This window comes from Dunckerocampus dactyliophorus, chromosome 12 (assembly GCF_027744805.1).
Source record: "Dunckerocampus dactyliophorus isolate RoL2022-P2 chromosome 12, RoL_Ddac_1.1, whole genome shotgun sequence".
In the NCBI taxonomy this organism is placed as follows: domain Eukaryota; kingdom Metazoa; phylum Chordata; class Actinopteri; order Syngnathiformes; family Syngnathidae; genus Dunckerocampus; species Dunckerocampus dactyliophorus.
The window spans coordinates 8,099,062-8,111,424 of NC_072830.1; the positions used below are offsets into that span (position 1 = coordinate 8,099,062).

The 12,363-nt window shown below is 37.1% G+C and overlaps 1 protein-coding gene across 3 annotated transcripts in view; it reads right to left on the reverse strand.

Annotated features, from left to right (window-relative positions):
• Positions 1 to 890: 890 nt before the first annotated feature.
• Positions 891 to 12,363, reverse strand: part of ets1 (v-ets avian erythroblastosis virus E26 oncogene homolog 1) — a 62,111-nt gene continuing 50,638 nt past the window's right edge. For all 3 annotated transcript variants that reach the window (XM_054793960.1, XM_054793959.1, XM_054793961.1), the window contains 4 exons: positions 11,581 to 11,826; positions 9,744 to 10,004; positions 3,057 to 3,175; positions 891 to 1,167 (listed from right to left, as the gene is read on the reverse strand). In XM_054793960.1, the coding sequence (XP_054649935.1) occupies positions 952 to 1,167; positions 3,057 to 3,175; positions 9,744 to 10,004; positions 11,581 to 11,826 (842 nt within the window). In that variant the 3' untranslated portion in view covers positions 891 to 951. The remainder of the gene's footprint in view (positions 1,168 to 3,056; positions 3,176 to 9,743; positions 10,005 to 11,580; positions 11,827 to 12,363) is intronic.

The window sequence follows — 12,363 nt, forward strand, 5'->3', positions numbered from 1 at the left end:
CAAATTTGCCAACAGGACAATAAAATTTGCCCTCATTCCATTGGCACGGTAGATTATTTTGCTTATTTTAAAAAGTATATAAGTATATTTAGAACGGTGTCTCTGCGGTGTAAAATGAAGCACATGCAGCGTGGCCGTATGTGCGGTAGGTACGTGCACCGACGCGAAGCCACGAGTGACTTCTCGTGTGTTGTCCGACTGAATTCTGGCGAGAGGACGTTGATTTCTTTCATCCCCCATCTCACCACATTCTGACTCTCCTTTCCGCTCCCGCTCGCCACCCTGCATCCATCTACCTTTTTCTAACATTCCAAGCGATTTCCTCCCTCAACTCCACTTCACTTCGTGATCTGAAACCATCTGAGGCGAAAGCAATGAAACACTGCTGAAATGGACGGCCATGAATACAAAGATTCCCACCCCCTCACCCATGATTGTCTATGGTGTGCTAATACTGCTGGTTTATGCAACAAAAGAAAAAAAAGAAAAAGTCTGGCATGAAAGCACGTAAAGGTGAGAGTTTGGTAGGCTTAACGGTTACTTTCAGGTCGTCTCTTGCTATGAGTGATCCCTCACCACTGCTCCAGTCAGCACATTAAGGTTTCTTCTACTTGGCTTCCGCCGTCATTGTCCATACGTGCTCCACTTTAGGCGTGTTGTTGCAAGGGTTGCACCGTGGTTGTGATAACACCGTCTCCTCTTCCACTGCTTAGACGTGACTTTTTGGTCCAAGCTGCAAACAACTGTCTTCTTGTTGGTGTCCAACAACAGGGGATGAATACAAGCTTTTGGCTTTGTGCTCCCCCCCCCCCCCCCCCACCCCCCACTCCACAAACGCTAGAAGATGACAAAACCAGTAAGTCATTAAAAACATTTTTGGTCCCCTCCCCTCCCCCCGCTTTACGAGTCCACGTGGCGTCACTGTCTCATGATGCTTAAGATTTTCTACGTTCACTCGTCCGTGTCGGGCTTTACGTCCAGCATGGCGTGCAGCTCCTCGGGGGTGTAGCCCAGCAGGCTTTTTAAGTCACAGACAAAGCGGTACACGTAGCGCTTCCCCGACGTCTTGTGGATGATGTTTTTATCGTAGTAATAGCGCAGGCCGCGACTCAGCTTCTCGTAGTTCATCTTGGGCTTGTTTTTCCTCTTGCCCCACCTCCGGGCGACCTGAGGCAACACGGGAATGAGGACAGGTCAATTGATTGCATTCAATAATACTGTCTGATTAGTTGCATCTTGAAGCAGTTCAAGTAAAATGGAGTGAACTTCTTGGCTGCAACCAGCAGAGGCGCTGTTGAGTCAGGCTCACTGATTTGTAGTAAATGCACAGTTGTTGATAAAAAAAACAAACTATGTTAAGTTATTTATTTCCAAGACAGATGATTGCTGAACAGTCTAAAAAAAATGTGGTATAATTTTTTTTGCTGGCATGTGTAAAGACACCCATAGATGGCACAACCCTCCAATCAAAACCATGTATCTCCTAATTTGGTCCGCTCTTTTCTTTTTATTATGTATTATTTTATTGTATTTTATGAGTACTCTTTTCTTATCATTTATAAATACTTTTAAATCATTTATTATCTATTCTGTTTGTTTTTATTTACTCAAAAAATTGGGAGATACTTGCAATTTCTTGCTATGAAAAAGGAGGATTTTTTTGTATCTAAAAAATAAATGTATATAATATATTAATATGTATAAAATTATTTGAATATGCATTACTATTATTAATATTTCTTATTTTAAAAAACCTGACAAAATTGGGAAATACTTATACTTTTTTCTTGCTATCAAAAAATTGGATTTTGTAAAATAATACATGTACTGTATATAACACTAGGGATGCTCCGATACATCAGCCACCGATCAGTATTGGCCCATTTCTGTAAAAAAAAAAAAAATCGCGTGATCGCCATATGCCGATAAATGCCTTTCAACGCCTGTCACAAAAGCCAATCAATCACCTGTGGCTAGCACTATTGCAGCTTCCTTCAAAACTAAAGCAATCATGTCTGCCGTGTGGAACCTAACTGCTAACACAAGCCGCGAAAATGATCTTGCGGGGGTAGTAAAAGGTTAAAAATCTTTAATATGGCATTTGAATTACAACGCTTGATGGAGTATGGTGAGTTTTGGAGGCTCACCGTCACGCCAGCTAACGCAGCCACATGGCTAACACTCACCCGTATGTGTGTGACAGTCAGACGGCTAATAACCTGAAAAATAATTGAATTCATCGGGCGAGAGCAGACTTTCTTCGCCAAAGTCTCCTGAAAGAAGGCGTCTCATCTTCTGGAAGCTTCACGAGTTGTCTTCAAAAAGTAAGTAAAATATGTTTTTGTCTGAATGAAGGTGATTTGTATTGAATGAGATAATATTTATCTTTTTTTTTAACCAGAAAAAATCAAGAGATACTTACCAGTTTTTAAGATTATTATGCATTACTATTAGCATTACTATTACTAATATTTATCATTCTTGGAAAACCTGACAAAATCGGGAGATATTTCCCAGTTTTTAATACTTCTTTTGTGCTAGAGAAAAGTCTGAAGTTATTTTAATATGTGTTACTATTGTTATTAATATTTATCATCTTTTTTTTTGTGAAAAACTGACAAAATTGGGAGAGAAGTGCTAGCTAACCAACTAAATTTGCATCAGAAACCTGCTGAACAAAGAGTGAAATTTTGGTAGAAGTCGACATGTCTTGAAGAAAACATTGTCTAAAATCTGTAAATAGTACAAAAACAAAAGTTTAAAATAGAAAAAACACTGGTTGTTCACAGCTCTGAATGTTAGCATTAGCATTGACACTAGCATCAGCAATAGGAACCACCATAATACCTCTAAAATAAGTAAAAGAAACCCTCATCTGATATTTTTGCCAGCCAGTATTTCATCTCGATCATCAAAACAGACAGCTTTCCCAATCATGAGTCATGGAAGCCAACATAAAGTGTTTCAAACTAAAGACCTCCGTTTTGTTCATCTGCTTAACTACTTAGGACCTCCCAGCACGTGTTGCAGTGACCGGCGGGGTCGCGACCTCTCACCTCATCTGGGTCGGAAAGCTTGAACTCCCAGCCGTCGCCTGTCCAGCTGATGAAGGACTGGCAAGACTTGTCGGTCAGCAGCTCCAGCAGAAACTGCCACAGCTGGATCGGCCCCGTGCCTGCAGAGGCGACCACATCAAACACAAGAGGTGAAGTCATTCGCTTTTTATTCTTTTCATACTTTGAAACTTAAAACACGACTGAAGTAAGGAAGTATTTTGTACTATTAGACCTCGTAATCTGTTCAGAATATTTGTAATAATTATATACTAGTACTAGTATTTTTCCTTTATATTTAATTGGTCGTAATCCATTAATTATGCTGCCTTGTTGCACACTCCAAAGGAACTAAATTATTGATTAAAAAAATAATTAAATAAATCATATTTTAAAGAAAAACATACTCTGGAATATGCTCTGCTGTCTACAGTATACAGTATAATGATAATAAAAGTAATTTCTTAATTTATTTATTTAATTTATAAAATGTAATTAATGATACAATTTTAACAAATCTATATATAAAAAAATAATTAGATACATTGATATAAAAACAGTAATCCATACATAATAATTTAGGAAAACCCATAAAAATAACTAATAAAATATACACTTGTCAATAACTAAATAACTAAAAAACACAAATACTTCAAATAAAGCAAGATAAACATTATTCACATTTTAAATTTAATATTTCAATAATAAAAATACATAAATGTTATAAAATTTAATTAAATAACTAAGGCAATATACACTATTCACTATAATTTAATTTTAATTAAAAAGTACAAAAATACAAAAAATACAAAAAATAACATTTATTTAAAAAAATACACCGTATGTATGTATGTATGTATGTATGTATGTATGTATACTGTATATATACACATACATAGAGTGAGCAGTAGAGTGTTAAACCTTCCAAAGCAGCCTGACAGTGCAGTACTGGAACCAAATACCTGCCATAAAGTCAGCAACAGGACTTCAGCAGCACGTTGTGTGCATCTGTGCAAGCCAATGCATTGTTTAACGAGTAAAGGCTAATGTAACAACCAGTTCAAAGCTGATGACTTGTTACTTACAATGGAAACATTCAGGAGGGAAAGCAGCACACAAAAAAAAGGCTTAGTGTGTGTGCTAGATCGACTGCCGCATGCTTTGATGTTGTGGCTTTTCAACATACGCTAACCCAAAACCTGCTGTTGAGGCGTGCATGTTGAAATCACACCTGCTTATGCAGCACCGGTAAAAACGAAGTCAAAGTCGCCTTGCTCAGAAAACCCGATACATCTTTTCGTGTAACAAGGCAAAGGCGTTCGGGGAAACGAGACATGTGGGTTCCACACTTTACATGACATTTGTGATCAAGAACGCATACCGTACGCCGCAAACACTAGCTCTCTTTCACAGCTCTGACTCGCATTCCAGGGTCTGTAACACTGAGGCCGTTCACCCGCCACCGCCGCTCTCATGCATTAAAACGCAGACGACATTTTTATGAAAAGAAAAATGTTTCCAAAAATATCATACAATGGCCTCGTAGTGAGTACGTGTACAGTGGGGCCTCACATTAGCACAAGCCTTAAAGTATGTGACCTGCCCAAATGGAAAATCTCATCTCGGGCCGGGGAACTGGCCAACAAGCCACAAGCTGCCATTCTTTTGGGTTTATAGTCGATACGGATTTTAAAACATTTAAACGTTGAATTAATACAAGTTAGTTAAGCCATACAAGGTCGTGATACTCTGAGAATAAAGCTACAATTTCATGAACACATATAGTTTTTTATATTCCTATACTAATTTATATTTTTTATACTATTTAACTCATTCAATCCCAGCCATTTTTCAAAATTCAACCCCTTCAGTAGCGGCCATTTTGGACGATTTTGACTGATTTTTCATGACGCACGGGATATTGTGTTCTATGGCTTTATAAACATGGAACCTACCAAAAGAAAGATTAGACTCCCGTCTTTCATCAGAAAAAAAGGTTTGTTGCTATCTTTTTCCATTCATTAGTAATCAGCAGTAGAACATACTGGAGGTAAGTTTCAGGAAAATATCAGTTCCCAACTAAAATAGCGAGAAAAACCAGCTTTCTTTGAAACGTTTTTGCTTTTGTGACACCTCAAATATCTAAACAACTGCACCACAACAGAAACAACACAAAAAAGGGTTGTTTTACACCAAAATAACAATTTATTTAGAAATATAACACCATGAACTATTTACATTTGATACTCAACTGTGTTTGCATGCGTTAAAATTTCCCTACAATGCGTAGCCTTTTGCGAACTACACAGTGCCTACACATGCAAATGATCCATGACGAGCTCTAATCAAATGCACTTCTGCCACCTTGTGGCCGTTTTTATGACTTAAGACTGCTTGAAAAGTGACCTTTTTTATTATTTTATTATTTTTATTGCGTCATCACCTCTTTTTGCCTCTCACGCAAAAAAACAACTCTAAAAAACGTATAAATACATTTTCAGTGCAAGCATTCAGGTTTGTTTGTTTTTTTTAAAGTGTAAATACGTCTTTGGTATTGAATAAATATTAAGTAAAAAAAGCTGTAGTTTTAATAAATAAAAAGTATATCGAATAAAAGAAGAATATAGAGAATAAAGTAATATTTCACTGAATGTCGAAAAATAACTAAGTCGTAATTTTATGACAGAAAGTTGGAAATTTACCGATTTGAATGACTGAATAAAGCTTTCTAAAAATGTTAAGTGTGGGAAAATAGTCACATCGTCACGAGAAAAGTCACATGAGAGAAAATCCGTCCTTGTTTTACAAGAGCAAAATCGTAAAGTTGTAGTATTGAGCGCAAAAAAAGTGGCAGTTTTGCGAGGACATCATAATATGCCCAAAAAAATTTGAAACGCTTCCAAAAATAGCATGTCAAATTAAAAGACAAAAATCAGAATTTGATGAGAACAAAACAAAAGAAGTTAGTGACTTGACCAAAATTAAGTTGTGATATTAACAGAAAAAGTTGCAACACGAGACTAAATCATTAGCAAATCAAAAAGTCCTAATTATGAGTAATGTTGTAGTTTTACATAAATAAAGTTAACTTAGTGGAAAAATGAGGGAAAATGTTCTAATATTTAAAAAAAGACAACATTTTGTAATAATAGTCGGAATTTTAAGAACTTGTGTGTTGTATGTTTGTGATCTTAAAAATGTACAAGTTTTCCTAGTACGTAGGCGACCTAAATAGTCTACAACGCTGTTAAAGTAAACTGTATGGCGATTCTTCATGGTCTATTTCCACAACTATTAACGTGTATTGCATGCAAAGCAGCACTTAAAACAAGTTTACGCTTGTGAGAATTATGAGATAAGAAATGAGACTATCGCGGTTTCAGCGTGATGCAACGCTGACAGATTGGAGTGCAGATGAAGGTTTTAATGTTCATTTATCAGAGGAAACCATCTCCAACACAAGCGTCAAATGTCAAACCACCCAAATTGACAACACAAGTGTAATATACGTATGTTGTGTGTGACATACAGTATATATATCCAGCATGTGATTTATATACATGTACAGTGGTGTGAAAAAGTGTTTGTCCTCTTCCTGATTTCTTATTTTTTTGCATGTTTCTCACACTTAAACGTTCAAACAATGTTCTTAAAACATCAAACAAATTTTAATATTAGTCAATGACAACACAACTGAACACAAAATGCAGATTTTGAATTAAAACTTTTTATTATTAAGGGAGCAAAAAAAAATCCAAAGCTACATAGCCCTGTGTGAAAAAGGGATTGCCAGACCATCGCACTGCCACCACCATATTTTACTGTTGGTATGGTGTTCTTTTTCTGAAATGTTACTTTTACGCCAGATGTAATGGGACACATGCCTTCCAAAAAGTACAACTTTTGTCTCATCAGACCACAGAGTATTTTCCCAAAGGTCTTGGGAATCATCAAGATGTTTTCTGGCGAAATTGAGATGAGCCTAAATGTTGTTTTTGTTCAGCAGTGGTTTTGGTCTTGGAACTCTGCCATGCAGGCTGTTTTTGCCCAGTGTCTTTCTTAAGGTGGAGTCATGAACACTGATCTTAACTGAGGCAAGTGAGGCCTGCAGTTCTTTGGATGTTGTTGTGGGGTCTTTTGTGACGTCGCTGCGCTCTTAGGGTAATTTTGGTTGGCCGGCCACTCCTGGGAAGGTTCACCACTGTTCTATGTTTTCGTCATTTGTGGATAATGGCTCTCACTGTGGTTCGCTGGAGTCCAAAAGCTTTAAAAATGACTTTATAACCTTTCCCAGACTGACTTTTTCCACACGTGACCATGTAGGTTTGGATTTTTTTCATTTAAAAACTGCATTTTGTGTTCAGTTGTGTTGTCATTGAGTAATATTTACATTTGTTTAATGATCTGAAACATTTACGTGTGACAAACATGCAAAAAATAAGAAATCAGGAAGGAGGCAAACACTTTTTAACACCACTGGATATGTACAGTATAATCCACATTTCCTTCAGCTGTGACATTTAAAAGCTTTACACATTAACCGTCTTTTGTGAATGAAGCCACACAGAGATGAAGTGATAATTTCACTCTTATGTGCAAGGGCAGGCGTCATTTCAGTTTGTTCAGGAGACGTTGGAAAATGTAGGCTGAGGTGCGGGCTGCAGATTGCAAGGCAGTAGGTTAGGCTAAAAGAAGACGACTGCACACGCCATATCTATTTAGTTTCCTGTAAATGTGCATGAATTGGGTTACAGAAACTTTGCAAGGGTGTGACTTCTAACTTAATACTGCAAATTTACAAGAAAAAAAACTGAGCAAACAAAAGTTGTATTTTTGAAAAAAAGTCGCATTATGTGGAAAAAGTCCCAGCATGAGAGCATTTCAAGAAAAAAAGTAATAATAATAATAATAACGACAACAACAACAACAATAATAATAATAATAATAATAATAATAATAATAAGGTGCCACTGCCGCCCGTATTGAATAATAACGTCATAGAGAATAAAGTCAACTCGGTGGAAAAATCAGGGGAAAAAAATTACGTAATGTTATGAGAAAAAGACAATTTTATGACAATAAAGTCCAAATTTTAGGGACTTTCGTGAGCCTTTATTCTCATAAGATTGCGACTTTTTTTTTTTAAACCCCAGTTGCAAATGTACAAAACTTGGGTTACAGAAGCTTTGCAAGGGTGTGACTGTTAACTTATTATTGCAATTTTATGGGAACAAAAAGTTGTAAACCTGAGCGAAACAAGTTTGTGAAAAAGTTGTGAAAAAAAATAAACAGAAAAAGTAACATTCCGTGAAAAACTTGCAGGATAGGAGTACTACAAGAAAAAACAAATATTTAAATATAAAAGAAAAAATAGGGCTGTCAAAGTTAATGGAAGTTGAACGGCACTTTTTTTTTTTGACGCGCAATTAACGTGCGCACGTCCTGTTTGATCCTCAGCCCACACCGTAGTTTGAGGCAGTTATAAATATTGAGCAGAAATGGACAAAGGAAAGGGTATTTTGATTGGTAAGTTTAGCTTCAAAGTCCCGGGCAGATGGCTCTCACAACAACTGTCACTTTGATTGGAATTGTCACGGACTACGTTGACTTGCCAGAGAAGCGGAAGGTACTAAAGCACTGCCGGTATTTTTTATTGTCATTTATACAGTGGTAACTAAGCACATGAGTGTCCCAAATAACAAGTGTTTTTTTTTTTTTAGATGCGAGCCATCCTTGGCTGATTTTCTGCTTTGAACTGTGAGCTAAAATTTTGGTACGAGCTGCTGGTTAACTGTAGGCATAGCCTAGGACAGTTATTTGGGGCCTTATGCCAGTGTGGCCATGGCTGGTGCCAGCAGCGCGCTCGCTAGTCATCAACACATCAGTAAAACATACATGCTTATAGCGATTGAATTGATCTTATTTATTATGTATTGTGTAAAACTATGACGGGAACAACATCAAATTTAAAGTACGAAGTGAATACAGAAACACTATCCACCAGTACTAGCCTGGACTTGTTTTTCAGAGAGGGTATGTTCAGCTCTAAAAAAAAAAAATAAAAAAAAAAACTAGAAAAAAATAGAACTTTTCCCCCCAAAAATCAAAATTTTCTGAAAAAAAGTTGACATTGAATAAAAATCATACAACAAAGAAAGTAAAGTTATAATATGAAAATAAAAACAATTAGATGAGAAATGTATGTCAAAAAGTCAAAACTTTGTGAGAATACAAAAAAAATCTAAATACCGAGCAAAAAAAAAAAAAAAAAAAAAATGGTGTAGTTTTACGAGAATAACTTTACAAAAATACGTTGTACTATTATGAGAAAAACGTTTTAGGACACAATCAAGTTGTAATATGAGCAAAACAAACAAACAAATGAGAATAAGAGCATAATACAATAAAAGGTAATCGTTGAGCAAAAGCGTCGTTATAGGACCAGAAGAGTCTAACTTAATGAAAAAATACTGAAACTGTATAAAACTAAACTAGCGAGAGAGCAAAAAGTTGTCATTTTATGAGGATTAAGGCCCTAATTTTACAGGAATAAAGTTGTCACAAAGTGGTGTTTTTCCATCATATTTTTGGTGTACTACGCTTGCCGTGTTTTGGTGGATGGTAAAGGGTTTCTCATGTTGTTGACGTTCAATGTTAACGTTCCCTGTCTACGATCTTCTAACATCTCACCTGTGTATCCGGCAAGTGCCGCGGCGGGGATGACGGGTTTGTCCTTGCTGAGGTCTGAGCGTTCCCTCACGTAGTCCTTAAAGGTGCCCTTGGGCTTGTGGCCGTGCAGCGCCGTGGGGTAGTCCTCCGAGTCAAAGCTATCGTACGACGGCACCCGCTGTAGGCTGCTGAACGACGACTGGCTGCTCCACGACTGTGTCAGCCGGTCGCAGCTCTCGAAGCTCTCGATGCTCTCGAAAGAGTCCTGCCCGCCGAGTTTACCTGGGCGCAAATGACAGGGGGAAATTAACCGGACTTCACTCTCTTGAAGCACGGTTTCCACCAAGCACCGTGGTTGGAGTTCAAAAGGGGTTTTCCCACAGGGTCCCAAAATCGGAGTTCAGAACATTCTTAGAGACATTTTCCCATTCCCCAAAACAATCCCAACTACGCATGCTAAAAAACCTAGCCTGAATTGTTTGTATTAGCCTTTAATAATGAAATATTAGTAACACAACACCCCCACTTCACGCATTCTATAGCCCTTTTGTACCATTTAACCTCTGCATTTCACACCCCATTTCACTTGTACAACCATTTAAATTGCATTTCTAATAAGAGAAAATCACACTGGCTATTTTTGGCCTTGGCAAAGATAAGAGCCTTTTATTGGCAAGCCATTAACAAATGACGGATAATGCAGCACCTCCATTGATGCCCAGATCCTCAGACTACCCCCCAAATTAAAGCCATATGTGGGATATCAGTCAGGCCCACAAAAAATGCTTTCCCACAAGAGCAGAACGCAAGGCTAAGAATTCAAATGTGGCGTGGGGGATGGACAAGTTTGGAGCTCGTGTATGACACTGAAGGGATATTTGTGCAATCCACATGATAATCATTTGTGGAAGTAGAGAGCACTGACAACTGAGAGAGAGAAAGGGGGGCAACGAAGAAAAACAATGCACCAGCCAACCAAAAAATTATGATTATTATTATTATTATTATGCACCAAGACTGATGTTTCACTAATAGGAGCGATGAATTAATCTTAATTAATCTTAATATTAATTAATCACTGAAAAAACACACCCTTTCAATAGTCCAAGAAAATAGGAAAAAAAAAATCTTGCTCCACATTCTGCTAATTCTTTTTCTTTGATTAATTTATATATATTTTTTTAATTTAAATATATTACTGTGTAATGTGTTTATAGTATTTTGGTGAAATCCAGCCAAGAATAACAATAATAATAAATTATCAAATCAAATAATATAGATAACAAAAAACATAACAAAATAGATGGGAAATAATAAATTAGCAGATAGAATACAACACCAAAAACATGAAAAAAAAAAATATTCACACTTTTGTTAATCTTGAGGTCATTTTTTCATTTCCCTTTTCATTTCATATTTTATTTTTTATATCGCTATATATAAACATATGTAAATTTTAATATTTTTATAGTATTTTTGTGCAACTAAATTCTTGAGTTCAACTAACAAAATATAATAAATGGTCAAATAAAATGACATAGAAATAACAAAAATATGAATAGACAAAAAAAGTGAGTAGTGTAGTAAATACAACAAAAATAAAAACATTAAAGGCAAGTAGTGTTGTGTTGTTTTTCCTTTCGCCTGTGTCTCAAATAAAGTGTGCGAAGCAGGTTTGCTGTGACCACAAACCAACCGAAGAGGGGAATTTCTCTTTCTGGTAGCACCAGCACAATGACATGCAATGACACACACATCACAAGACTGCCATGCATGTTTGAACAAGCACACCATACAAACATAATGCCTTTTTTACTATAAAGATCCAATCTATTCCACAAGTTTTCGTGCCCCTCACCTCTGCTCAGCCGACCCACACACATGTTGTCAGGGGACACAACCTCCTGCTTGACAGAGAAGTAGTCTCCCTGCAGGGGGTTGAGGGGTGTGTCCCGCAGGATGACGGCAGGGTACTCGCTCTCATACTTGAGCGTGAGCAATTCCTCCGAGCTGATGGGGTGAAGAGTCTGGTAGGACTCTGTGATGAAGCTTGGCTCAGAATATTCGGAGGGGGGGACGCACTGGGCGTGCTCGACGCCGTAGCCTGGAGATAGTGGAGGGAAAGCAGAGCAGGAAAGACATGAGTGAGATCAATCTTTGTGAGCGAGCGGAGTGATCATCCCTCATGGGAAGACTAAAACAATTGTGGCAGATGACGCCAAAAGGAGGAGAACCACTAGAACACAGTTAAAAAAAAAAAAATGCACTGATGTGACCTTTAAGCCATTCACCTCCATCATCTTGGATTGGAAACCAGTTACTATCGAAAAGGATCAACAGAGATATTGGTGACCGTGAACTGTTGGAAAATGTGTTAAAATAGGGCTGTCACCATTGCAAACGTTGCCGGTCAATAATTATCCTACAAATTATTGTCGATAATCGATACCATTAACAAACATTTTTTTGTGCTATTTTTTCATAAATTATATGGGATCGTATAAAAAGCAACAACCTTTAATTTCTCAAGAGTATTTAACGTCGTAATTGGAATGTCAAGAGCTTTTAAAATAAAAATAAATGGAAAAAACAACACAATAAATTGAATGAAAATAAAATGGACTCTTTGTCTCTTCTGGCA